The sequence below is a fragment of the Falco naumanni genome, chromosome 14 (assembly GCF_017639655.2).
Source record: "Falco naumanni isolate bFalNau1 chromosome 14, bFalNau1.pat, whole genome shotgun sequence".
NCBI lineage: Eukaryota > Metazoa > Chordata > Aves > Falconiformes > Falconidae > Falco > Falco naumanni.
In genome coordinates this window covers 175,589-202,247 of record NC_054067.1, presented here as the reverse complement: position 1 = coordinate 202,247, position 26,659 = coordinate 175,589, and the positions used below count along the sequence as shown (strand labels likewise).

General features: G+C 58.8%; 3 protein-coding genes across 3 annotated transcripts; 2 read left to right on the top strand and 1 right to left on the bottom strand.

Annotated features, from left to right (window-relative positions):
• The first annotated feature begins 249 nt into the window (after window positions 1–249).
• NHSL2 (NHS like 2) lies at window positions 250–17,735 on the top strand. The gene is given in 9 exon segments (XM_040614354.1): window positions 250–402; window positions 405–543; window positions 7,877–8,029; window positions 8,893–9,029; window positions 9,182–9,386; window positions 10,329–10,460; window positions 11,766–13,961; window positions 14,067–14,199; window positions 14,647–17,735. Coding segments are annotated over 9 exon segments (3,561 nt in total). The 3' UTR covers window positions 14,960–17,735.
• Window positions 17,736–18,525: 790 nt separating this feature from the next.
• On the top strand, window positions 18,526–19,646 carry PIN4 (peptidylprolyl cis/trans isomerase, NIMA-interacting 4). The gene is made up of 4 exons (XM_040614355.1): window positions 18,526–18,660; window positions 18,734–18,813; window positions 18,924–19,043; window positions 19,472–19,646. Exons 1-4 carry the CDS (start codon window positions 18,621–18,623, stop codon window positions 19,628–19,630), a joined length of 399 nt encoding a protein of 132 aa, XP_040470289.1. The 5' UTR covers window positions 18,526–18,620; the 3' UTR covers window positions 19,631–19,646.
• A 2,647-nt stretch (window positions 19,647–22,293) lies between these two features.
• On the bottom strand, window positions 22,294–26,412 carry ERCC6L (ERCC excision repair 6 like, spindle assembly checkpoint helicase). The gene is made up of 2 exons (XM_040614353.1): window positions 26,305–26,412; window positions 22,294–26,157 (listed from the first exon to the last, which is right to left on the bottom strand). Exons 1-2 carry the CDS (start codon window positions 26,361–26,363, stop codon window positions 22,356–22,358), a joined length of 3,861 nt encoding a protein of 1,286 aa, XP_040470287.1. The 5' UTR covers window positions 26,364–26,412; the 3' UTR covers window positions 22,294–22,355.
• Between the last annotated feature and the right edge of the window lie 247 nt (window positions 26,413–26,659).

Below are 26,659 nucleotides of genomic sequence, written 5' to 3'. Positions count from 1 at the left end.
GTCCCCCCACATCACCCCTGGCTTTCAGATGGTGCCAGTTGCTGCTCCAGCCGTGGCTGGGGGATGTTTTGGCTCCATGATTCTGCTGAGCCAGGGGCCCAGCCTGTCCTTGCCACGGCCCCCAGGACCCTCTTCCCTTTCCAGGGTCTGCAGCATGGATGTACAGAGAGAGGGACGAGCCCCTCCACCCCCACTCGCCGCCTTTGCAGGACCCCCGGGCAAACAGCCGGCAGGGTGGGTGGACAGAGGATGGGTCGTGCGAAACCACGGCCCCTCTGCCGTCCCTCGCCGGGGCTGGTGGCAGGGAAGGAAGAGGGGCTGGGGCCGGGACAATGGGCTGTGGCGCTGACTCAAACAGCCAGTTCCTGGTCGCTTCCTCTCCGCCGGGGCTGGAGCTGCCGCGGGCAGGGAAGGCGGAGGAAGCTCACTTCTCTCGGACTGTTTTCGAAGCAAGAGCTCGGGCAGCAGGGGCGAGCACCCTCCCACCTGCGCCTGCAGCCATGGCCAAGGCAGAGTGGCTTCTAGCGCCCTGGCACCGGGGAGGTAAGGCAGGCAGCGTGGCAGCCGCCTCCAAGAGGAGTGGGTGGCGAGGGTGGTGGGTTTGCAGGTACTGCTTGCTCTGCAGGGTGAGACCATGGGTGGGAGTGAGCTGTCGGGCATGGGCTTTTGTCTCCGGAGGCCACGCAGTAGCCACAGGGTCAGTGCTGCCCGGCAGCGTGGATCTTGTCCCGCCTCTCCCAGCCTGGCCTTGACTGTGCTGTGGCCCCTTCTCTTTTAAATCTTTGCTGCCATTCCCCAGTCCATTGGGGTGCCCTTGCTCTGACAAAGGAAGAGAAGGACAGAGACCCCCTGCCCATGCATCCCACCGACTGCTCCTCAGGCTGGGGCTGAGCCCCACTGGCATGGATCCTGCCCGACCCCATGGTGCTGTACCCTTCTGGCAGTTCTCACTTGCTGATGGTGGCGGGAGTGGAGACTGTGGGACCGCAGGCTGACACAAACGTCGCAGCCAGCCAGAGCCCTCGTTGCTCTCGCTGCTCTTACTGCCCTCACCGTCGCTCCTGCTGTGGCTGATTTCACATCTCGGGCCCCCTTTGTCCCAGGGCCTGGCCGTGTTCCCCTCTCAGGCAACTTCCTCACATTGTCTTGGCCCCGCAGAGTGTAAAACCGGCCGGGCACAGGGAAGCAGCGCTTTCCTGGAAGCACCCCTGCCCAGTGAGGGGCTGCAGCCTCTCTGGCACAGGCAGCCCACATGCCTGGGAGAGCTGTGGGTGCTGCCCTGGGCACCCCTGCACTGCTGAGCAGTCCTGGCCAGGCTGGGGACATCACTGGGGGGAAGCTAGTGGGCAGCTGGCCTTGGCCACTCTGTGCCTGGGGGTGCTGTCGGCTGCAGTGCGTGGCGATGCTGTGCCAGGGTGCTGAGGACCAGCTGGAATTGGGTCTGGCAGGTTGCCCTGGCAGGTTTCCTGAGGCTCTCAGGAAAGACTTGTGCCTGGATTTTTTGGCTGGGAAGTGCATGAGAGCGAGAGTTGTTGTATGAGGAGGAAGCCAGGCTGGTAGGAAGCCATGGCAGGACTGGGAGAAGGGGTCTGATCCTGCTGCCTGTGGCTGATGGCTTGCTGCAGGGACCTGGGTCTGGCCAGGCTCCGGGCTGGCGAAGGCAGGAGCGCCCACAGTCAAGCCCAGAGCAGGCGCCACCAGCACCAGGGCTGCCGCTCCATCCTCTGGAGCAGCGGCTCTCGGCCCCTTGGCGGGGAGCAGCATGAGTTCACCTTGGCCGGCTGCAGTACCTGGGCCAAGCCCCGCTGCGAGCGTGGCTGCGGGCAGTTCCCATCCCTGCAGCACGGGCGGATGGTGCGCTGGGGCTCCTCCTGTGCTGGGCTCGCTGGCCAAGTCTTCACCGCAGCACATGCACCTCCCCTGCCTGAAAAATCTCCCTGACAGCATTCCACCTCACGTTGCCAGAGCCAAAGGTACCTGGTGTGGCTTTTCACCAGTGGCCCCCACTGGTTGCCCAGCCTCCGCACCCACCGGGCTCAAGGGCCGGCACTGGGCCAGTGGTGCCACAGCTCGCGGGGACTTTGGCATCAGCTGTTCCCCTGTCACCCTGCTCCCACCACAGGAGGGTCTCCCAACCTGTCTGCATGGAGTCATGACTGACACCATCTGTGGGGAGCACACGCATTCCCTCTGCTCCTATCCTATGCAAGACTTGAGGTAAAGATGATGGATCAGTTGGGATCTGGCTGGAGAAAGAGGGCTCTTTCCTGTTTGATCAGATCTCATCACAGGGCCAGGCAGGCAGAGTGGCCTAGCACACTGTTAACTCTGAGCCCTACTGATGGACGTTGACATTATTTACTGTTTTGTTGCTAGAGGCTTTAATGGAAACCTCTCTCATAAGCCAGCCTTCTCCCCATGAGCTGAGTGACCTTCACAGCTGCCAAACCCACCACCCCTGTCGTGCTGTTATCTCCTGTCAGTACAAAAATAAGCTGATTGCATGTTAAACAGGGAGAGTGAGAAGAGCTGAGAGCCTCCAGCAGATTTTGTGTTCAGGGTGGTGTTATCCTTCAGTACCACACAGTCCTGCCGGGCACCTGTGCAGAAGCATGCAGACATGCTCTGCAGGGCAGCATCAGGGTCCTGCCACGGGCACACCCCTAAAAAGCTTCTAGCCCTTCTGGGCTCAACCGCCAGCCAGACAAGCATCTGTAAGGATGGCCCTGCCTCGCTGAGGGCTTGGAGACATGCCCAGAAGACGTGTAACGGGGGGACAATGTCCCAGGGAGGGTCCAGTTTTGGACACAACATGATATGTCAGCCGTCCCAGTAAGGGCTCATCTTGGGTACACTCCAGCCTGCGTGCAGTGAGCACTTGTGGCAAGGTGGGCAGGTCTGCCCAGTGAGCAACACTCCCTTGTGGCCTTGGGCATGGGGATGTTCCATGGGGTGTCGCTTTGGCATGTTTTTGGGGCCTGGGCAGGCATCCGGCCCTGGAGCTGCCGTGCGTGTGGATGCTGCTCTGCATCGCGGCGGGCAGCTGGACCGGTGGATCTCAGTTCAGCAGGGGGTGAGCTTGGGACAGGAGGTGCTTTCTGTGGCCGCTGCCAACTCCCGCTGTTTGCTCTTTTCTCTTCCTCTCCACTCGTCGCAGAGCAGCATGTGCTTTGGCTCTGTACCACAGGGAATGTCATCAAGCCACACGCGCCGGGAACGAGCAGTCACGGTGCCGGCAGCAGGCCGGGGCACTTGCTCGAAGCCGGCAGCATATGTTGCCGGCACTGCAGTGCATCAGCTCCTGCCAGCGGGGTTTGGGTTGCTGTTGGGATCAGTCTCAGCCTCCGAGTTCGCAGTCTTCATCCTCCAGTTTGCTAGGACCAGCGGCAGCGGCTGGCTTGCTGCTGTGCCGATACCCGTTGCCATGGCTGCTCTGCTAATGGTGCATCGCCTGCTGCTGCCGTTACATCACTCCTGTGATACTTCTGCATCGGCAGTGAGAGGCCGAGCAGCACCGTCTGCATTGCTGGTGCTTCCGGCTCGCTTGGAGCGAGCTTGAGAAGGAAAAGTTTGGTGGGGAGTTGGAGCAAGAGGCATCGTCTCAAGGGAGCATCGGCCTGATTTGAAACAACTCCTGATGGCTTTATCGAATATCTCCCTGTGGATTCGGGATGCCTGGGCAGTAGGTAATGAGGGGTGCTGGCGTGGAGTGGGGGTGACTGGGGGAGATGCTTGTGGAGGGCACGTATCCTGTGTTCTGGGGCTGGGGGTGCTGCAGGAACGCTCCTCTCCCAGGAGAGAGTGAAGCTCGGCTCCCCTTTGGAACAGGCTCCCCTTGGCTTCAGCCCCAGTCCTTGTACGCCCACAGTGGCCATGGTGTCTCCAGCCTGAACGCTCGCGCTCAGTAAGACTCTGCAAGTGGTTAGAGGTGGCAGCGCCCATTGCAGTTGATGGTGCTGGTTTGCACCCCAGCTGGGGGCAGCCCGGCGGGAACTGTCCCAGTGGGAGGGATGCTGCCACGGCCCTGCTGCCAGCGCTGCTCCTGCTTCTAGCCCCAGGGCGAGGAGCAGAGCTCACTGCTGTCAGCCTGCGGCTCTGAATGGGGACAGACCCTCTGGGAGACATGGGGACTTGTGGGGAGCAGCCTCTGGCAGCCCTGGCTGCCAGTCATTAACACCTCTGCCCATGCCCATGCTTCTCTGCTGCCTGCTCCCCTCCCCAGGCCTCAGGCAGGGAGGGGGACTGATGCCAGCGGGGAGCTGGGGCCAGAGGCATGCGGGGTAAGCCTCCCCACCAGCCGTGCCTCAGTTTCCCCCCAGCAGTGAGTCTGGCCAGGCTGAGGTCAAGGGTGCTGGGATTGCTTGGGATGGAGCCAGCCCTCCAGCTCTGCTCTCCCAGGACATCTTTGCCTCCCGCAGGGATTTGCTGTGGGGTGGGGGCCCCCTCAGAGGCATTTTGTATTTTGAGCCTGTCACCAATAAGCTTGGCAGGAGGGTCACCACCAAGGGCAGCAGCTCTGCTCCGACTGCACCGTTCCTGCCGGCTGCCATGTCTTCCCGCTGGGTGCTCCAGCTCGGCTGGGGCATCCTGAGTGCCACAGATGTGAGTGGCACCCGCAGCTTGCACTGACATCCCAAACCTGCTCTTGCACCAAGCCTGTACCAGGCTGCTTCCAAATACAGCTCGGCCCTCAGGAGCGCTGGCAGCGGCATGGCTTTGTCAGCCCCTGCCACAGGCTGTGCTGCTGGCTCCTCGCACCGCATCGCAGAGCCACCGTGTGATGCTGAGCTCTCAGCGGCTGCTGGGGCTGTGCCTAAAAAACCAACTGAGGGACCGCTCCCAGGGAGCAAAAGCCAAAACACCAGGGTGTTACACTTGCTCTTGCACACAGGGCGGTGTGAGCAGAGCGAAGACCCTCGGGGCATGGGATTGAGGTACCTGGGCCACTGGAGGGATGGATGCTTGGCTCGTCTGGCCTTTCCCACCCCTTCTCCCCCTCAGCTGCTGCTTCTGCTGGGAAGAAGAAACCAGCCCTGCCAGCACCTCGGCGATGGCTGCGTTGCTGCCAGCTCGCCTGCGTTCCTATATGAGGGCATCTCTGCAAAGGGTAGACGGCCCTGTAGGGCAGGACCCCGCTACTGTCCTGCACTGCCCTTTCCTCCTGTGCCCCATGGCCGGCCGTGCTGCCCTCCCCTCCCCGCCTACAGCTTGCTCGGGCAGGGCAGGGTGCCGGCCCCCTTGCCAGCCCGCTTCCGCTTTGCCCGGGGTGGCCCCAGGTTTCGGTGCTGTGGTTTGCCTGCTTCGCCTGCGCGGTTGGAGCCCGTGGGGTGGGTGCCTGGGGGTGCCCCAGCAGCAGGGCCATGCTGTGGAGGTAGGGTCCCGTACTGCGGCTCTGGGGAGGGTGGCGGGGGCCTGTGCTTTGGGGGTGTCCCCAAGTCCGGGGGGGACGTCGTGTCACTCCTGCAGGGGTGGGGGGGGGGGGTGGGGGGCAGGGGGGGTGGCCGCTGGGGAACCTGTGGGCAGAAGGCAAGGAGGATCGGCACCCATCGAGGCCAAAGGCTGTGTCTGTGTGAGCCAGGCAGAGGGGTGCAGTGAGCCAAGTTGTGGGGCTTGCCTTTGGATGTGCTCAGAAATGAGGGGGGGGGGGGGGTGTGGGCGCAGTGGATCCCCCCACCCTACCTCACCAAAGAGAGCAGTTAGGGGACTGGGGTCTACAGAGGTGAACTTGTAGTCCCTGCCTACCTTGTGCCCCTGGCTCCCCTCCCGCAAGCCTGTAGGTCAGGATTTTGGGGAGATATCCTTACCTTGCCCTGTGCCTAGCCGTGCTCCCGGCTCCCATCCCCAGGGCACCCCTGGGCATACAGGGTGAGCCAGAGCCAGGGCACGGGGCTCCTTCTGCCAGAACCTCCAGCCCCTCTGGGCATCGCCACCCAGCAGGCACCAAACTGGGAGACGAGAGGAAGAAAAGCCACATCCCCGTGTGGGAAAAGGGGGCTGTGTTCACCCGCAGCAGGGAGAGCTTCCTCCCCGGCTGCATGGCGCTGCCTGCCCTCTGGCAGCTCTGCTGCCGGGTGAAGCCTCAGTGTGGTTTATACACACACACACACACGCCCTGACACCTCTTGGTTGATATGGAAACGAGTCAAATTATTTAAAGGAGAAAGAAAAGATAAAAAAAAAAAGAAGAAAAGAAAGAAAAAAAAAAAAGAAAAGAAAAAAAGCCTGGTGTTAAGGCATGTTGTTATGGTAACACAAATTATAAAAGTAACTAGGCTGGGGACGTGGCACCTTGCTTTTGGGTGCTGAGCGTTGTACAGGCTCGGCTGCTCCACCAGCTGGAGCTGGGGGGGAGGGTGGGCAGGATGGCACCCGCAGGCAGGGGTGACGCTTGGGATGCAGCTGCTGGGTGAGCTGGGGCATGGTGGACCAAACAGCACAGGAAGAAGGGGCCATGGCTTGTGCAAGGGGTGCTGGGGAGCCCGGTCCCAGTTTGGGGCCATTACCCTTCACCCAGGCAAGTGGACTGCTGTCACTGCCTCGTCTGGTGTCTGGCATGAAGCAGGGTACAGCAGCCAGAGGCAGCTGCGTTTTGCTGGGACAGTGGCATGCTCTCTGGGGACGGGCACCCTGCAGCCCCACATGCTGCAGGTAGCAGAGGGGAAGCGTTTGTCATGCTGGCAATAAGAGCACCTTGACCAGTGGGGATGGGGACAGGCATGCGGCAGAGCCTGCCTGCACCCCCAGTGCCATTGGAAAGCTCTCGGCCTCCTGACAACCAGCGTGGCCGCGCTTCCCAGCAAAACGTGAGTCACGCTCGGGATGTCTCTGCCCCTGGCTACCCTGCTCAGTGGGAATGTCCTGGCTACCAGACAGGGTGAAGGCACATCAGACCCTGGTTCCCAGGGGTGACACCCAGCCTGGTGAGTGACACTGGGCACAGGTCCTCGTGCAGCACCTGGTGCTGACAGTGGCCATCCCTCTGCCCACACCAAGGGCAGGTGGAGAAGGATTAGCCCGCAATCCCGTGAGGGTGAGACCCTGGGTATCCACAGGCTCCTTTATTTAAAGTTCACAAAGCCGCTCTCTGCCTTCACTGCCCAGGTCAGGCGTGATGCACGCGGCAGGCAGAGCGGCACTCCCTTGGCTCCAGCACAAAACCGCGCTGGGTAGGAAGCGAACATCCGCTCAGGGCCGGCGCTGCTCCGAGCGGAGGGGCTGTGGTCACAGGGTGTCCTGTGGCAAAGCCAGTTTGCTGGAGCACCGCTCAGCTCCCAGCACAGCCAGCTCACTGGCAATTCCATATCCTTCTCCCGAGGACTTTTCCACCCGTATGGGTGTTTCTGAGGGTCTGGGCAAGTGCGTGGCCCATCCCCGCAGAGGTTTCCTTCCCAGGCGATTTTTGCAGGGCGTCCACTGCTGAGGTAGGGCGTGTTAACCTCGCTGAGCAGGCTGAAACCAGCATGATGAAAGGCACTGTGTCCCCTTCACTCCCTCCTTTTCGGCTGCAACTTCTGCTCTTCTGCAGTCAGGACATTGCTTCAGCAGAGTGTGCAGCGTTTCCTGCAGCTGGGCAGTCACCCAGGGCAACAGGGCTTGCTTCCTTCCCCAGTTTTGCCCTGCTCCCTTCTTGGCTTGTTCTGGCAGCCAAGCCCCCAAAGCAGCAGTAGTGATGGGGTCTGATCCCACCCTGCAGCAGCCCGCCTGGGTGGCTTCGCTGAGGTGGGACACAACCGCATCCCGGTCCTCGCGTTCCTGCAGGGACCTAGGACAGGGTAAGCGCGCTGTGCTGGTGCTGTGTCAGCCAGCAGCCCACGGCAGTGCTCACAGGGAAGCTGCCTGCCTGCCTCCCTCTCACTCTGCTCCTTCCCGCTCGCAGCCACCTCTAACCTGGACCTCGAGAGCAAGAAAGCCACCCATGCCAAGCTGTCATGGCAGCAGCCAGTGAACGTCTTCCTGGCAGCTGGGCGCCCACCGGGCATGGAGCAGCTGCACCAGGAGGCCCAGCTCAACCTCCAGAGCTTGCTGCAAGGTAGCAGGGCAAGGGGGGCCGGTGGTGGGCTGGGTGAGGGTGGCAGGGATGGATGCTGCCCTGGGTGCATGACCGCCGTGCAAACAGCGAGGTCATCTCCTGCCTGCACATGTCTGAGCTGTTCCCTGGTCCTTGCCAAGCTGTAGGAGTGGGTCCTCATGGGGTCACAGCCTCCAGCAGCCCCTCTCTGATCTCTGCTCCCCAGTCACTGCTATAAGTGGCAAAGCAACAGGGGCCAAGACCAGCTGCCCAGGTGCCCACCAGCCCCACCACGGCACGGTTCCGCCCACAAGGGCCTTGGGGACCTGGCTGATGATCTATCTGTCTGAACAAGCGTGGCCATTGATTTTGTTGCCTTCCAGTTTCTTAACCAAGCTGTCGTGCAGCCTCAGCTTGGAAGCTTTGTAGGCATCGATTAGATCAGCAGCCCAGCCTTCCCCCAGCTTGTAATCTCATTAAGTCAGCCTGAGCAGACCTGGTTTCCACCAGGCCATAACGACCGGCATTAATTAGCTCAACAATTACAGGATGGGGACACACTGAGTTCCCTCCTGGCAGTCCCCACCAGGGCTCTGCTTCCTTGCAGGACCCACTCCATCCCCAGGCAGCCCCCTGGGAGAAGGGGGGTGGGATGCCGGGGCCTCAGTGCTGCCTCTGCTCCCCCTCAGTCCTGGCATTCCTCCTTGGGGTCTACCCCCCACCCCGTCCTGAGCCACCTGTGCTGAGCAGGGACAGTAAGCCAGCCTGGGGACAGACAGCAGGGGACAGCTGCCCCTGCCATCATGTTCCTCTGGCCCTGCGAGCAAAGCTTTCACCTGCAGCCAGTGGCTGAAGCAGGGTCCCAGGCACCATTTCTCTTGCAGAGGAATATGAGGAGCAGTACGCTGAGAACAGGGTCACCGGGCAGACCTTTCGCGCCGCCGGACACCTGCCCCCTGACACCCCCCCCGAGCCATCGCCCCGACCCCCGCCTGCCAAGCGCCTCGATTTCGTGCTTATGGTGAGTGCTGGGGTGGCAGGGCAGGGCAGCACAGCCCCGGCATCACCTGGAGCAGAGGGGTTGGCGTGGCCAGCCAGGCAGCAGGGCTTGGGGGGTTGCTGTTTGCGTCCTGCCCTCCTCCCTTTGGTGGGTCACATGCCTTTCCCCCACAGCCCCCAAGCCAGCGAGCAACCGAAGAGGAGACTGCCAGTACGACCGCACTTGGTGCTCAACCGTCTGCTGCCTCCCTAAGCCTCCCCACCAGCCCGGATAAGCAGCCAGCCTGGACCAGGGCTTTCCCCCTGCCCACCGTGGAGGAGAAGCAGTGGCACCAGTCCTGCTCCATCCAAACCAACATCGTCCCCATCAATGTCTCGGGTAGGGCAGTACCCCCGTGGCGCAGTGCAGAGAGAGGTGCAAGGCAGCATCAGTGCCAAGCCAGCACTGGTAGGGGATGCGGGGTGCGGGGAAGGATGCCCCCCAGTATCTGGCTGCAGTGAGGTGCAGTGCAGTGGGAGCGGGGCTGGGGCTAAGAGCCTGCGTCCCCATGGGCCAGGCAGGCACGAGGAGCAGAGCAGGGGACAGCAGGGCCACACTGGCATCTGTCATTCCCAGCCATTTCCTGACATCTGCAACTTTGTGCGTCTGATCCACTGGCCACGCCACCATCCAGCCTCTTGTTTCCACTGTGCTGCCCAGCTGCCCAGTTCTGTTGTTGTCACCTTGGCTCCCACTGCGCTCCGTGCTGTTAGCCTGTCTCACCTGTCTGTCTGTCCATCCGTCCATCCTTTCAGGGTTGCAGCTGCCAGCAGCATGGTCCTGCCTGGTCCTTGCAGACAGGAGTGCCATGCTCTGCCCCTGAGTCAGTGTCTGGGGGCAGTGGCCAAGCAAGGTGCACCTTCAGAATGCCAAAGGGTTCTTCCCACCCTTCCCCTCCATGATGGAAAAGACATGTCAGAACCACGCTGGTCCCTTTCTCTGCCCTGCTGTTCCTCATGTCCATGCCCCCAGTGCAGATCAGCACCACTGGCCTCATTAATGACAAAGCCCACCGGGGTCTCCACAACTTTCTGTGCATCCCACCTCCATCTACGGCATCTCCGTCTTCCCACTGTCTGGCAGCACCTGCCATGCCTCCATCTCCACCACGGCTCACCCCACATGACTCACCACCCTCCTGTCATCACATGCTCCTTCCTGCAATCACCATCCCAGGCCGGGGGACACCCAGGGGACACGCGGCAATGGAGGGAGGCCGAGCCCCCACCCTGTCAGCCCCTGCGGGCACCACTGTGTACAGCCTGTTTGTTTTGGCTACAGGGCAGCACTTTACTAGGCACGCAAGTGCTCGTCACTCCCTGTTTAACACAGAGACCGCGATGAACCCCAAGTCCACCCTGCGGCGTAGACGGACCATTATCGGATTCCCTAACCTGTCCCTTCGAGACCAAGGTGATGGCAAGAACCTTGCAGCCCCTTTCGTGCGCAGGCAGGGCTGGCACCCGGCAGAGCTGCCCTGACAGTGGGCAGAGCCACCCCAGGGGCTTGGCAGCTCACAGGGACAAGATGGGCTCCCCGGGGATGCCCTGGCCTTGGGGAGATAAAGGCCACCACATTGGCTCTGCTCCCTCCTGGGGCACCAGGATGCTAGGCACACTGGTGATGCCAGGCTGGCCCTGGGGCTGGCATGGCATGGGGAACAGCCCCTTCACCCCAAGTCAGGCTCCTGCACACTTATGGCGTGGGAAAGCCACTGAAACTTCTCCCAGTGACACGAGTCACTCACTCAGCTCCAGCAACTCCTGCCCTGTGCCCAGCTTCCCTGACTCTGTGCACAGGGTGCCAGGGCTGCAGGGCACATACTCTGCCTGGGTCTGTGTCAGGGCTGGCGAGCCAGCCCATGCTGGCATGCCGAGGGTGCTCGTGCAGCTGAAGGTGCCTGCAGCACTCCCAGCACAGCCATGGACCAGTGCCCATGGGGACAGCAGCCAGCCTGGCTCCATGGCTTTGTCATGCCATACCCTATGGAAGTTGTAGGGAAACCAGAGCCAGCCTCTTCTACAGGAGGCCGGTAGGGACAGGAGGAGAAACCATGGCACCAGCTGCTCCAGGGGGAATGGTCACTGGGTAGGAGGAAGGATTTCCCCATGACAGTGGTCAAACCTCCAAGACGCTCCTGCCTTGGAGGCATTCAGACTGCAGCCTTGCGCATCCTGCTCTGCTGACTGGGCTCTGAGCTGGGTCTGCAGGTCCTTCCCTCTACAGGCTGTTCTGAAGTGAGATGGCACGGTGAGCCATCACGTCCCTCCCTGACCCAGGCGGCAATGCCTTGCTACACTCTTCCCGGTCCCCATCTCTGTCCCCACCACGGGGCAGCATTGGGACAGCACTTTGGTCACCATGGGGCCAATGTCCCCATGGACAGAGACTCCTGCCATGGCTGCTAAGTTGACTACGGTACATCCATGACTACAGAGACCCCATGGCCAATGGATGCCAGGCTCAAGGGGACCATCCCCAGCTGGGATGTGGCCACACCAATACAGGGGGGTAGGAGAGCATCTGGTGGGAGGGTGTCAACCCATTCCCTCCAGTGTGCCCGGGCACATTTCATGCCTGGGCAGAGATGCAGCCTCAGAGATTGGCCATGGGGTGGGACCAGTCCTGGCCCCACAGCACATGGGGCAGGACCCTGCTACCAACCCGCTGGCAAAGCGTGAAGTGGGATAATGCTCACCCAAGCCATCTCTCTTGCAGGCAGCACCAACGGTCCCACATTCAACGCACACGCGCCTATCGCCGAGTCCGTCTCCTGCAACTTTGTTCCTGAGGCCGCAAGCAGGGGGAAGGTGCCCCAGGAGATCAGCCCCTGCCAGCCCCTCTCTGCCCCTCTGAGGAAGACCTTCAGTGACCTTGGGGCCCGCTGCTGCCAGCCGCTTGGTGCCATGGACAGCGCAGCCACCCCCTGTGCTGGTACCTGCAATGGGCCACAGGGCAGTGCCTTCCCCCCGCCCTGGAGCACCCTGGACTACGCAAGCCCCCCCAGCCCCACTGCCGGCCGGGGCAAGGGGCCTACCTGCACCTCACCGGGTGGCTCCAGCCCATCGCCTAGCCCAGGCTCACCCACCACCACCTCCTTCTTCATCGCCATGGACGAGCGCATGAGCAACAATGGGCCTGGCTCCTTCTCTGGCATGGTGCCCAAATCCCCCCTGACCTCCGGGAGCTGTGAGGGCCAAGAAGCCAAGGTGAACTTCTTGCCAGGAAGCCAAGAGGAGCCAGAGCCAGTGGCGGGGCTGGCGCGGCTGGAGGTAGAGCAGGCAGGGTGCCGGTTCCGTGAGCGGTCACTGTCAGTGCCCACTGACTCGGGCTCCCTCTGCTCCGTGGACATCGCATACTCTGAGACCCGGCGGGGCAGCGCCAACTACACCTTGGGCTACCCCAGCGCCAGCTCCGAGGGCAGCACCAGCACTGACAACGTCTCCCTGGGGCTGGAGCAGGAGGGCCAGCGGCGGCGGCGCTCCAAGAGCATCTCCCTCAAGAAGGCAAAGAAGAAGCCCTCGCCACCCATGCGCAGCGTTTCTCTGATTAAAGAGGGGCAGGATGCTGACGTGGGGCCTGGCTCAGCACTGCCCAAGGATCAGCGACCCAAGAGCCTGTGCATCCCAACGGAGCCCCAGGGCCACCGGCTGGTGCACGCTGACCCCCAGGGGAGCACAGGGAGGGAGCCTGAGGGCACAGCCACCCCCCACCAGTGGCATCTTGCGGACTGGAAGGCCAGCGATCCCTACCGGTCCCTCTCCAGCTCGAGCACGGCCACAGGGACCACGGCCATTGAGTGCACCAAGGCACAGGGAAGCTCTGAGTCCCTCACATCCCCCTCCATCTCCAGAGCCACGACGCCCTCTCAGCTCTCCACCGAGGCAGACCTCAAGACCTCCTCCCCAGGCAGACCCACAGGGCTGATGTCCCCATCCAGTGGGTACTCCAGCCAGTCAGAGACCCCGACGCCCACCATCCCCACCTCTGCCATCCTCGGGCACTCCCCACACCAGGTGCAGGTGAGGCCGCTGGTCCCTGAGAGGAAGTCCTCACTGCCCCCCACATCCCCCATGGAGAGGAGCCCCAAGTCCAGACTGTCCTTTGACCTGCCACTCATGCCACCCACCCACCTCGACCTCTCGGGGCTGAAGATCTCCTTGAAGGGGAAGATGAAGGTCAGCCGGCATCACTCTGACTCCACCTTTGGCACCAAGCTGACCCAGAAGACCAGCCCCATCATGCCCATCATGCCAGTGGTCACACAGTCTGACCTGCGCTCTGTCCGACTCCGCTCCATCAGCCGCTCGGAACCAGAGGACAATGCCGACAGCCTGGAGCACACCGAGGAGCCGGCACGCGGTCCCTCCCTGGGGTCGGAGAGGAAGGTGAAGCCACCCGTGGCAGAGAAGCCACCACTGGCCAAGCGGCCCCCGAGCATCCTGCCCAAGCCCCCAACTCTGCGGGAGGAGGGTCCCCTGTCCCCCACATCCCTGCCAGGCGCTGCCACCAAGGAGAAGGGGCTGCCACAGGATGGCTTCGTGGTGCTGCGGAAAGGGGAGCTGAGGAGGGGTCCCAGGGAGCACCCTTCACCTCTGACCCCGGCAGGACCCCGGCGGCTCTCGCAGGGCAGCCTGGAGGATGAGCTGCGGCCGGAACAGAGTGGTGCCAGTGAGGGGGAGTGGAAGAAGGCCAAAGTGCCGCCACCAGTGCCCAAAAAGCCCAGTGTGCTCTACCTGCCACTCGCCCCAGCCCCAGCCCAGCTGGGAGCCAGCATAGGGGACCAGGTGCCCACCCCCAGCCCCATCATCACGCTGGACGCTGACCCCACCTGCTGCAACCCTGATGCTGAGGACCCACCATCCTTGGAAGCCCTGGGTGCAGCACAAGCCGGCGACCCTGCCTCAGAGCAAGGTGAGGGTCTCCCTGCTCCTATGGCAGATTTCCCCCCAGGAACAGGGGAGTCCTCCCATGCCCGCACAGGGCGGTTCACGGCTGCCTTCTCCTCCCTGCCTGCAGGCAGCCCGGCGGAGGCCAGCACGGAGGACAAGAGCTTTGCCAGCGACAAGACAGCTGACTCTATCGCGGAGGAGGATGATGATGTGTTCGTGATGTCCCGCACCACAGAGGATCTCTTCACTGTGATCCACAGGTAGGGCTGGTGCGTGGCACTGGGAGGGCACAGCCCCCTGCCACCTGCCACGGTCTCAGGGCCCAGCACAGTGTCCCCCCCAGCCACAAGACCTGAAATTTTCCACACCAGGGCCGATGCTCACACTTGAGGGCAACCTGGCTGTTGTTGTCTCAAGTGCTTTGGTGTTTAGCACCCCGAGCCTGCAGCCAGGCTGGGTCACCAGCTTGTCAGGGGGGTCCACCACACCATCAGCCTTGGGGCAAGTTGGACCTAGCTGTCAGGAGAGTGTTTGCCAGAAGCTAGGTGCATCGCCTGCCATGCACCGGGTGTCTTCTTGCCCCAGCGGAGCAGGCACAGCCGCAGCCAGGCAGGCATCGTGCCCGTAGCTATAGGACCTTGCTCCATTCAAAGTGGCAGTGGCTCCCACCCAGGGCTGCTCCCACCACATGTCTCTTTGGTGCCTAGGTCGAAGAGGAAGGTCTTGGGGCGGAAAGAGCCTGGTGACACCTTTGGCAGCCGGCCCAATTCCCACTCACCTGTAAAGACTTCAGGCTCCCCAACTGGCGAGACCCCAGCAGCAGCAGGCAGCGCTGGGAAGTCTTCCAGCAGGAATGAAGACTTTAAAGCCCTGCTCCAGAAGAAGAGCAGCAAAACCAGCCCTGGTAGCCGGCCATCTGCTGCTGAACTGCTCAAGACCACAAACCCACTGGCTCGGAGGGTCATGACGGAGTTTGCCCCCAAGCTAGACAGTGCCAACAGCCCCAAAAGCCAGCCCTAACCTTGCATGGTCCCTTCTGGCCGTGAAGGGCTGGAGATGGCTGCAGAGGGAGTATTGCTGTGGAAGGGGTGTCCTGGCTGCGTGAGTGAGTCCATGTGTCCTGCCAGGGGTTTTCTTCTGCTTTTGTTCTTCCTTGGAGAGCCACTGGCGGAGAGGCAGAGTTTTGAGCCCAAGGCCTCATGTCTCTGGCAGAGCTGGGTCCTTTCCAGGAGGGAAGAGGCAGCACCACGGTTGGGGCCGTCCCCTGCTGAGTCAGCTGCCAGGACTGAAGGTGCGTGCTTGGGAAGCAGAGTGGGACTGCAGCCCCTGGCGTTGCTCAGTGCAGCGAAGCTAGCTTGAAACTGTTTGGTCACTTCGGCATGTGGTACTTTAAATGGCTTTTCTAATGCACAGTGGTGGTGATGTTTTATTCTCTTTTTCATTTGACATTGTACCTTGAGTTTCCCAGGCAAAGATCCCAGGTTTGAGTTCGGCTGGATACATGGAGACGTACTTTGGGAAGATGTTAGGGGGGCAGCTGGAATTGAGGTTGCTTTTGAAGAGACAGAAAAGGTTCCCCCTCATCATTCCAAGCATCCTCCCCACAACACGGGGAGCAGGCACCCCAGCATCCGCAGCCAGCGCGACAACCTCAAGCCAAAACCCAGCCCCTCGAAAGCCCCCAAAATGCTGCATTTCAGAGCTCCTCGGCTCTCGGTCCAAAAGCAAACCCCAGGGTTGCCTCCGCTGCCAGCCCCAGGGAGCCTCGCCCTGCCAGTTGCACCACATCTGGAGAACTGCCAGTTGCCCCACTCCCCACCAGCCTCCCTGCACAGCAGGTCCTGCACCAGGCCATCAGCCCCAAGTGACCTGGGGTGTGTGTGGCCCTGCTGCCACGGGAAGAAAGGACTGTGGCAGGCCAGCGCTGCCCAGGGAAGCCCTTCCCCAGCTCTGCCTCTTGCATCGCACCCAAGGACCCTACAACAGCATCTCCTGCAAACATCTGCCGCATCACCTGCTGGAGATCCTAGGCTGCCACAAAGCCGTTGGCCAAACCCAGCCAGACATCACCTGAGCCACCTCCCAGTGGCTCCTGGGGTCCTTCCAGCGTTACCCACCCCTCTGCCCCTGCCCACTGGCTGCAGGGGAGCTGTGCGAGGCCAAGCAGGATGCATGTCAGCACCATTGGCAAAGCAGGGGCTGCACCCCACCACCACGCACTGGGTGCTGTTGGCAGTGCCACTGTCCCCCAGGCACACACAGGTCCTTCAGCCAGCCAAGCTGCGTTCCCCTGAGTGTCCCATGAGTAGGACACACTGCCAAGGCATGCAGCGGACCCCCCACAGTGTGTGCCCACCCATGAGGCTGCCCATGCGGATGCTGCAGGCGTGTGGCACATCCCGTAGCAGCACTGGAGGATGCAGTGCTACCTAGCCCTGCCAAAGGAGTGGTTTGCACATCCCCAGATGGGGTTCCAGCCCTTGCCTGGGGCGCAATGGAAGGTGTGGTGTGGGATTTGTCCCCCTCTTGCCCCCAGCTGCTTCTTCCTGGCTTGGCTCCAGCATGGGAGCCCCAGCTGTCAGTGACAGAGGCCACGATGAGGGGCAATGGGGGGGGGACGACACAGCCAACAGGGCCAGGGCAGAGCTCAGGAGGAGGGCAGGACTGCAAGGAAATGCTAGCCCCAGCTCAGAGCATGAGCATGGCTACGCACCCATAGCAAGAGAGAAAGGTCCAGACTGTGGCTGACAAGGAAACGGGGCATTTAGGAAAATTCCCACTTTCTTTCATGATGTATTTCTACAAACTCTAGCACACCTCAGCCCTCCTGTGCTTGGGGGAAAGGGGGAGAGCGATGTGGCTGGGTCCACGCAGCAGTGGGGAAAGGAAGGCACCATGGCAGCACAGCAGCGTTACGGCTGCCCCTCTGAAGAGCCAGGGCTGTTCTGGGGGGGTCTCTGCCCCCCGAGGGAGCTCTGCATGCCACACAGGCCCCCTCTGCGAACACCTGCCCATCCACAAATTCCATGCTGAGTTTGACCCTAAGAGAGGCTCCACTCTCCTTGCAGTTGTTTCCCCCTCCCCTCCTGGTTACTTGCACATTGCTCCCTTCCCTCTCCCGGGGTTGCAGATTTAAGCCTGTAATTAAGATCCAGGCTGAGAAACTCAGGAAAAAAAAAAAAAGAAAAAAAAAAAAAAGCTCTAACAAATTTCCATGCTTCATCTCAGTCCCACGGCACCCAGCCCTCCTGCTGCTCCAGGGCCTGGCGGCAGGGTGCTCTCCCAGTGGGGATGGGGTTCTGGGGATGGAAGCAGGAAGCTCTGGGGACAGGTACGTTTTGCACATGACTGCTCAGGAAACCGGTGGTGGTGGAGGCCGTGGTCGGGGGATGGCAGCTGGCAGAGCAGGCTGGGGACAAGCATGGGGCAGGGGCACCCCTGCAAAAGTTCTGCACCACTGGCCACAAAGGTGGCCATCTGTACTGGATAAGAAATGTCCAAGAGGCCTAAGTGAATCCCGGCTGCTGAGCCAGGAGCTGGGCTGTGGGACAGAGAACCTCATTTCCCAGGCCAGAGGAACAGCCCCTTCTCAGCAGAGCTGGCCAGCTCTGGGCTGAGCTCATCCCTGGCTGCTTGCTTTCTCCTCCCTCCGGCCGTGGATGCAGAGCCGTTTCTGTGGCTGCTTCACGGTGGGTCCCTTGGGAAAGCCCGGGCAGCAGTGACAGCCCACCATGGTGTGTACTTCTGAATGTTGTACTTTTTAATCTCACGAGCTTGGTAAACGGCTCCCTGCTGATGGCTGCCTGTGCGTGCTGGTTCTTGTGGCTGCTGAGGCGGGCCAGAGCCCTGTCGAAGGGTGCTGGGGAGAAGGGGGATGGGCATCCTGATCCCTCCCAGGGTGACCCAAGGGGCTGCTGGCAAGCACAGAGCCCACTCAGCCCCTTCCCACCAGCGTGTCCCAAATGGCTCTGGGTGAGATCAGGGACACAGCAGGGTGGTGGAGACAGCATAGGGTGGGTGCTGGGGTCAGCCTAGGGTACTGGGTGGGTGCTGGGGACTACTCTAGGATCCTAGGAGCAGGCAGGGTGGGTGCCAGGTACAACCTAGGGTGGACGCTGGGCTGAGCTGGGGTGCTGGGTGGGTGCTGGAGACCAATCTGGGGTCCTAGGAGCAGGCAGGGTGGGTGCCAGGTACAACCTAGGGTGGATGCTGGGCTGAGCTGGGGTGCTGGGTGGGTGCTGGAGACCAATCTGGGGTCCTAGGAGCAGGCAGGGTGAGTGCCAGGCGCAGCCCTGGGTGCCAGGGACAGCCCAGGGTGGGTGCTGAGGTTGGCATGGGAGGGCTGGGGATGGGCTTGGGGTCCTGGGAGCAGGTGGGATGGGTGCTGGGGACAGCCCAGCGTGAGTGCTGGGGTCACCCCCGGGTGCTGGGGACAGGCCAGGGTGGATGCTGGGTCAGCCCAGGGTCCTGGGTGGGTGCTGGGGACTAATTTGGGGTCCTAGGAGCAGGCGGGGTGGGTGCCAGGGACAGCCCGGGGTGGGTGCCAGCGGGTGCCGGCTGCGCTCCGTCGCGGCGGCTTGAGGCGCAGGCGGGCGGGCCCCGCGGCGGCGGGAGCGGGGCAGCCCCAGCCCGGCGCGCCGGGGACAGCCCGGGGACCTCGGCGTGGCCTGACGGCGGCAAGATGGCTCCCAAAGGGAAAGGCAGCGGCAAGGCGGGCAAGGGTGAGCGGGGCCGGGGGCAGCGGGGGCCGGGGGCAGCGAGGGCCGGGCGGGTCTCAGGACGTTGCGTTCGCAGGCGGCGACAGCAGCGGCGGCAGCAGCGGCGGCGGCGAGGGCAAGGCCCAGGGCCCGAAGGGAGGCGGCAGCGCCGTGAAGGTGAGTCTGGGGGCCGGGCCGGGCCCCTCGGGGAGGGTTGGGGGGGGGTCTCCCCGCTGCTTCCGTGGCCGGCCCGGCCCGCCACGCCGCGCTTTGCTCCCCGCTGCCAGGTTCGGCACATCCTCTGTGAGAAGCACAGCAAAGCCATGGAGGCCATGGAGAAGCTGAAGGCCGGGCTGCGCTTCAGCGAAGTCGCCGCGCAGTACAGCGAGGACAAGGCCAGGCAAGGGGTACGCGCTGCGCCCACCGCCCGCCCGGGGGGGAGCGCGGCCTTGGGGGAGCTGCGGCCTTCGAGCACGACCCGCCGCTGGGGTGGGCAAACAAACACAGGTCGGGGAAACCTTAGCTGCTAGGCAAAGGCACAAGCAGGGGCCAGTAGCTCAACCATAAATACTGCTTTGCCTGTACAGCAGCAGGCCAGCACGCAGGGAGGGCAGAGCCCAAGCCCGAGCCCACCGTGGTTTCGGCCAGGCAGCACTTGCTGGGAGGCAGCCCCGTGTGAGAGGCTCTTCTCTGTGTTGTCCTCCCTCATACCACCGAGATGCCCTGCTGGGACAGGTTACCAGTCCCCACGGCCACATCACCTGCCCTCCCTGTTAACAAGGCTGCTGTTCCAGTGAGGTTCGCAAAGCTTAACCCAGACGGTCCCTTCTTCCAGGGAGACTTGGGCTGGATGACCAGAGGCTCCATGGTGGGACCTTTCCAGGAAGCAGCATTTGCCTTGCCTGTGAGCAGCATGGACAAGCCAGTGTATACAGACCCTCCTGTCAAAACAAAGTTTGGGTACCACATTATCATGGTGGAAGGCAGAAAATAAAATGTGAATGACCATTTGACTGCTTGAATCCCGAGATTTTCCCAGACACCTTGACCTTGCAGCAAGCAAGTTGGTCATAACCAGCAGCGTGCTTGGAGGCAGCCAGCCATCCCTGCCACTGCGGCAGGATGCACAGATTACAGCTGGCAGAGAACAGGGCTCTGCCTAAGAGAAGTAAAGCATTCCCTGGAAAAGGTGAAATAAGAGTTTTTAACAGTTGCTGAAATCTGTTTTGCCTAGCAGTCCAGCCTCTTGCTTTTCCCATTGTGGAGACGTTGTCCAGCTGAATAAGGTGCTCAGGCTTTCATCTGCAAATGTAGATGATCCAGAAAGGGGAAAGGGGGGCTCCCCAGGGCCTTGACTTTTATCCCCATCCTTGCTAGCGAGAATTCAGACAGTTCCTGTGCCACAGTTGCCATTCCAGAGCTCAGACTTGGACTGGGAGGACAGTCCCTTGGTAGAGGGTGGGTAGCACTACAGCTAGAGCTAGCGGTAGCCATCCCAGGCAGGCAGCTTGCTCTTGCCACTACTGGGCAGAGGCATGGGCCAGGCCAGGGTTGGAGGTGCCCCAGCTGAGCACTGGTGGCAAAGGAGCTCTCCTGAACACAAAAGTTAGCCCTACTTAAACCCACATCTTACCCACTCAAAGCTGGGGGAAGAAATTGTGTGACTCTGGCTTGAATGACAGAAAAGCCACTAACTGTATTGCTTGTTGCTTCCTGCATTCTCCTACTGCTAGGTGTGCAAGATGTGTCTCAAGCCTACCAGGCTGCACCTAGTCCTTCTGGTAAAACCACCTGAAGGACAGCATGATTGATGGGAGTGAGACAGCCCAGCAGGTCTCCCAGCTCTTTAGCAATACACATCCCAGTGCAGTGCTCCCCTTCCTGCTGGAAGGCAGCACTCAAAGTAGACACATCTCTAGCAACAGACACACTGGCTTTGTTTGCAGGTGAGCATTGTGCAGTGTCACGAGGGCTCAGAGATGGGGAGAAAACATCAAGAGAACAAAAGGCCTTTCCCAAGATCATATACAAGAAAGAGGTGAGACCAAAACCAGGGCAGGGCTTTTTTCTCCTTCCCTTTTTGGGGTGTTTGTTTTGTTAAGAGAATGGAAGGCCCAGAGAGGCCAATGAATGATTGCCAAGCTCTAATTCATTAATATTTTGTTATGAAAGGCAGGCAAGCCTTTCTACAGTACGAGAACAGATGCAGCCTCATTTAAGAGATGCTCTATTAATAAACTGCTTGTTTCCAGGCTACCAGAGCTTTGTTCTACCTCTTAGCAGAAGCACATTGGCACATCTCCTGTACCAGCAGGATCATTGTGTTTGTCACATCTCCTAGTAAAAAGGATTCAAATTCGGTAGATCAGTTTCCTCTCCAAAAACTGCAAAACACAGCAAGGTGTGAAAATACCCCTTGCTATCATGCTGTAATACAAAAGGCAAACTTGCTAGGCACTAAACATGCGCACATAGCATGAGGGAGCATGAAAATTCACTGCTGAAGAAGACTGTACAGACACAAGAAAAGACTGTACAGAAAACAGTCATAGTGATTGAGCATACTCATGCCAAGTTTATCTCGGTGTGGTGGCAGAGGGGCAAGTCAGGTAAGCAGAACATTGCTAAAAGCCAAAACAATGTTCTTCTGATTTTAAGTTTGCATGGGTCTGAATTACAAACCCATTTCATAGCTTCATCATTCAGTCTGCTACAGCTAAACTGTATGTGGAAAGCAGGTTAACAGACTTCCTTAGCAGTGGAAAAGCAGCTCAAAAATTTAAAACCAGCATTCCCCAATCCTGCTGCCTTTGTGCAAGACTGTACTGCTCAGAGGGAAATAAAGATGGGGGAGGGGGAAAGGACAAAATAAGGTTAGACTAGAGACTCCTTTGAAGTCCTCAACTCCTCCAGCAATACCAAAAATTTTGAGGTGTTCAGCACCTTGCAACAGTCAAGGTCTAATTGCTTATTCCAGTTCTTCTGCACCAACCACAGCCTGCCAGGGATTTGAGCAGAAGGGTTTCTGCAGCACTACATTTGGTGTTAGACCTGGCACCAAGCAGATGGTGTGCTGGCCCCCCCTTGCTTAGAGGATTCATAGCAGCAACCAACTTGGGGGGGGTGTGGTGTGTTTGTTGGTTTGGAATTATTTTTTTTCTTTCCCCTCCACAGCAAATACAATCTTAAAACCAGGTTGCAGTAGCTCTTTTCTCTCCTTTGCACCACCATCCAGCTCATCCAAATGGTGGGGTGACATTCAGGCAGAAAAAGTCAGCTTATTTCAAGACAAGGAGCAGGGAAACTACAGCAGCTTGAGGGAGAAACAATGCAGCTGCCATGGAACAGCAGCCTTGGCATCCTCTCAGGAGAGGGGCAGTGACAGAATCTAAAGGGCAGGAAGATGAAGCCAGGGCTGCAAGCTTGGAGAGGAGTTTAGATATAAAGATTACTATTACATAAACAGACAGGAGCATGAACTGTTTCCATCTTTGTGAAGTGAGTCCACAATGAAGTCCCTTCCCCAACACCCAATACCCAACAACTAGATTATTAGAGAGTTTTCTTACACAAGAAGAGATGCTATATTTGTTCAGTCACCATGAAAGATGTGTATATTGCAGCCATCAGTCTTAAGCTAGTTCAGAAACACAGTGATGTAGTTCAGACAAGCTTTTAATAAGGAAAAAGTAAGACTTTTACAAAGCAACGTACACATTTCATTTCTGAGCTAGCTGTCTATATAAGTTCAATGTCATAAGCATAACTTCAGGATCTCCACTTCTTATGTCGAGAGCTTGCAGGAAACAGTTCAATGCCTCCTGTAGTTTTCCATCATTCTTAAGTTTCTTCCCACTGTCTACCAAGGTATCGTAATCTATGGCAGGAGAGGAGTTCTGACCAGTCTCTGTTTCAGAGATGTTTTCCTGGGTGAAGTAGTCTATCTGCTCACCTGATTGAAGCTCAGCATCACCAGTGGATTCCTCCCGAGGCGACTCAGTCTCATCTGCTTCAGGCTGCTCAGACAGCATGCTGTCTAGATGGAAGGATTCTTCAGCTGTATCAAGCGTTTCTCCAGCGGGTTCTTCTTCAGGCTCAGCAGATTCCCCACTACACTCTTCAGCTTCTTCCTCCACAAGGTCATCTTGTTCCTTCTTCATGTCACCATCATCATGGTCTTCATCAGTGGTTCCCGTGATTTCTTCAATATCCTCAACCTCATCTATCACCTTGTTGATTAGAGATTGCCTGGAAGCAGTAGACCTGTTACCACTGTTAGTTGGTTGGGGAGAAAAGATAGCTTTTGTTATACTTCTGTCAGATTTAGGAGTGGATGCGCTAATTCCTTCCAGAAATGGGTGCAGCGGGCTGCTCAAGGGAGAGGGCCTTTTTTCAGACTGGTTTTCCTCCAGGGTCATAATGGAACAGTCTTCATCCTCACCGTCTGAAACAATTCTTTTTAAGCATTTCTTTCTAACAAAACCAAAGACACCACTGCTTTCATCTGATGCTTCACTCCCTTGCAGGGAATTATTTGGCTCTTCTTCAGCTGTGTGACAGGGTTTTCCACAGTTACTGTTCTCACTTAGCCAAGTTTTTGTTGGAGATTTAAAAAAACTTTCTGCTTTTACTTGGAAGCCCTCCTTTTCTGGGTGTTCCAGTGAGCTTCTCCTGTTTGAGGCACATCGCCATCCATCTTCAGACTCTTCCAAAACCAGATTGAAGTCAACTTGATCCTGGGAAGAAGGCATAGACATACCCTCCAAGCTGCCTTCCAACACACAAGACTTCTGGAGCCCAGCATGGATTTCTGGTGTAACGTTTGATAAACTTGGCACTGTGGCAGCCAAAGCTAGCTCAGGAGCATAATTCTTGTCTGTCCTCAAGGCAGCAGGTGGGTCAAGTACTTGATCTGACATCTCTGTATCTCTTAACCTTGTGGGATCATCAGCCATACCAGACTCATTAATGCAATGCTGGAAATGCCCTGACAGGTCATTCCCTGCCTCAGTTAAGCTACCTGAGTTTACAACACGTGAACACTGTTTCTGATCAAGACTCTGACTCTCTTTATCAAGTGGATGAAGTCCAGGTGATGATGGTAAAATGCTTAAATCAAGATTTTGCTCAAATTCTTGTACATTGCGTTGTTTCACTGTCTTCCTGGTATTAAGCAGCTCTGTGTCCATACTGGACACATCTTGTGCCAGCTGCTTTTCATCCAGGTCATCAATCATCAGACTTTTCATTTTGGAGCCAACTTTAAGAACCTGGTCCTCTTTGTCATTTTCATGTTCATCAGCTTGAGGTGAAACAAAGTTACTTATGTTGTTCAACCCTGGAGACAACTTCTTTGGTTTTGAAACCAATTCTGGTTGTCTTTGCCACATCTCTGCACAAGCATTTCTGATCTCCTCCATCCTCTGGTCTCTAAGCTGAGACTCTAACTGAACTAGTTCATGGGCTTTCTGTACCCTCTGCTGAATGTACTGATGGGCTTCTTCACTGTCAACCTGATCCTCGTGAGCCATTTCCCTCGTGCAGATCAAGTCGTGATCAGAAATGCCAAACATTTCCAGAGAATGCAAATAAGCAATATGTTCATCTAGCTCCAAGTCAGTGTTTCTTTGGGTGGCATGCAAAGACTGCAGCTGGATCTGAGTTGCAGATGTTCGAGTATCTTCTAATGTGAAAAGCTCCCTTAGCTCCTGTTTGGAGAAATATCTAAACAGGTTCTTTTTGTCACCAGTAGTCTGTCTTATTAATGAATCCTTAAATACTTGTCGCCTGTATATCTTCTCTTCCACTGTACCACAGGTAATCAGTCTATAAATTACTACGTTCTCTTTTTGCCCAATCCTATAAGCTCTGTCTACAGCCTGAGAATCTGTAGCTGGATTCCAGCTGGGATCAAAGATCACCACTCGGCTGGCTGCTGTTAAGGTTATACCAACGCCACCAACTTGTGTAGTGAGCAGGAAGATGGAGTAGTCCTTGTTACTCTGAAAAGCATTAATGCGCTTCTCCCGCTCTGTTAGGTGGGTTACCGTTCCGTCAATACGTGTGATCTTGAATTGTCTGCAAGACAAGACACGCTCTATGATATCCAGCATCTTCCTTGACTGTGAGAATACCAGGGTTCTGTGTCCCTCTTCTCGCAGTCTTTCCAGAAGTCCTACAAGGAACAGCATTTTCCCAGACTCCTGAATCAGAGTCTCATCAGAGAGATGATCTATTTTATTAGCACCTGAAAGCACACCTGCTTCACTGCTGTGATCCTGCTCAGAGTAGCCCTGTTCTTCCAAGCCCAGCTGGATACATGCATTTGCAGACAGGAGCCTAGGGTGGTCACACAGCTTCTTCAAGACAGTCAGCTCAGCCAGAGGTGAGCGGGTTGTCATCAGCACTCTTTTCACGTGATCCAGAGAGAGAAAGTTCCTGTAAATGTCTTCCTGCACTGGTGCCAAGTACACCCACACAACAAAGTCATTTTTCCTAGTGAGAGATGGCATGACAGGAACGCTATTCTCACTTGGATCCTCGGGAAGAGGAGCATCTGGTTTGTCAGCACAATTGTTTTTGATATCTTCTTTGGTTCTTCTGAGGAAGTATGGCTTTATAATTGTCATTAGATTCTCAGATATCTTTAGCCCCAGTGCTTTCTCACCTGGAGTTGCATCCTTCTCCCTTGCCCTAGTAATAGGATTCTCATATTCTATTTTAAAAGTTTTGGCCGTTCCCAAGAGAGAGCCTTGGCATGCGAAATCAAACAAGGACCACATTTCCTGCAGGTTGTTCTGCACTGGGGTGCCTGTGAGGAGAAGGCGATGCTTTGCAGGAATCATATATACACACTTGGTTGTTTTGTTAGATGGGCACTTTATTTTATGCGCTTCGTCAAGAATGATGTAGTCCCAGATAAAGTCCTGCTCGTGGCTGCTAGCAAGCTGCTTCCAGTTGTTAATGAGCATCTGGTAGCTCGTGATGACAACGCCGTCCTTCCTCTGGACCCTCTCCAGGTTCCTGGTACGCTCCATCTTGCTAGGGCCGTGGAACTCCTTGACACGCAGGCTGGGGGTCCAGCGAGAAAACTCCACTAGCCAGCTGCTGACTAGGGTGGTAGGCATGATAAGCAGGACGTGCCGGATGAGCTGGGCATCGAACATGCCCGAGAGGAAAGCAATGACCTGGATAGTCTTACCCAGGCCCATGTCATCTGCCAGAATACCACCAGGCCTACCATCCCGGTGCAGGCGGTACAGGAAGGCAACACCTTCCCGCTGGTGCTGGAAGAGCTTCCTGTGCATCCCCTCATAGATCAGCAGGCCACTACTGCACACATCCACGAAACCTTCCTTCTCAACATCATCCTCCTCCTGCTCTGCAGCCAGCGCCTCCTCCACGCGCTGCATGCGGCCCCGCAGCTTCTCGCTGGGGCAGATAGCAGCCGCCATCCGGAACAGCCTCAGCGCCTCCTCCAGCTCCCCATTGCCCGCTGCTGCCTTTGCGTCGCTCACCAGCCTGCGAGAACCACCGGGGCCACCGCCCGTGTCAGAACCACCTACACCGGGTCAGCCCGCGGGCCCCGCCGCCCCCGCCGGCCCCGCCGCCGCCCCCGCCGCCGCCCCCGCCGCCCCGCCAGCCCAGGGGCCTGGGCTCACCCCTCACCTCCGGTACCGCTGCGCCTCCTCCAGCTCCAGCCCGGCCGCCAGCCCAGGGGCCGCCATGGCGCCCTCGCTTCAAACGCCAGCGCTTCCCGTCCTGCCCCGCGCTGCCCCGTGCTACACGCAAATGAGCGGAGCCCGCAGCCAATCAGCTCCGCGGGTGGGCGGGGCGTGGGAGCGAGCTGACAGCGCGGGGCGGGCCGCGCCGCGTCCCGTGGGAGCCGGGGGGGGCACACGGGGGACCGCGGCAGCCCGTGGGGAGCCTGCCCGCAGCCTGTCGGGCTCAGCCGGGCTCGCAGTCCCGCCGCGTCCGCGTGAGGGTGCCCCCCGGGGGCGCCCCCCGGCACGCCCCGCTCCGC

Excerpts from the sequence above, each read along its gene's own strand:
- PIN4 (XM_040614355.1), top strand. The coding sequence starts at position 18,621 with ATGGCTCCCAAAGGGAAAGGCAGCGGCAAGGCGGGCAAGG. Across the intron at positions 18,814-18,923 it reads GAGGCGGCAGCGCCGTGAAG|GTTCGGCACATCCTCTGTGA; the intron begins GTGAGTCTGGGG and ends CCCCGCTGCCAG. Across the intron at positions 19,044-19,471 it reads AGGACAAGGCCAGGCAAGGG|GGAGACTTGGGCTGGATGAC; the intron begins GTACGCGCTGCG and ends CCCTTCTTCCAG.
- ERCC6L (XM_040614353.1), bottom strand. The coding sequence starts at position 26,363 with ATGGCGGCCCCTGGGCTGGCGGCCGGGCTGGAGCTGGAGGAGGCGCAG. Across the intron at positions 26,158-26,304 it reads GAGGCGCAGCGGTACCGGAG|GCTGGTGAGCGACGCAAAGG; the intron begins GTGAGGGGTGAG and ends TGGTTCTCGCAG.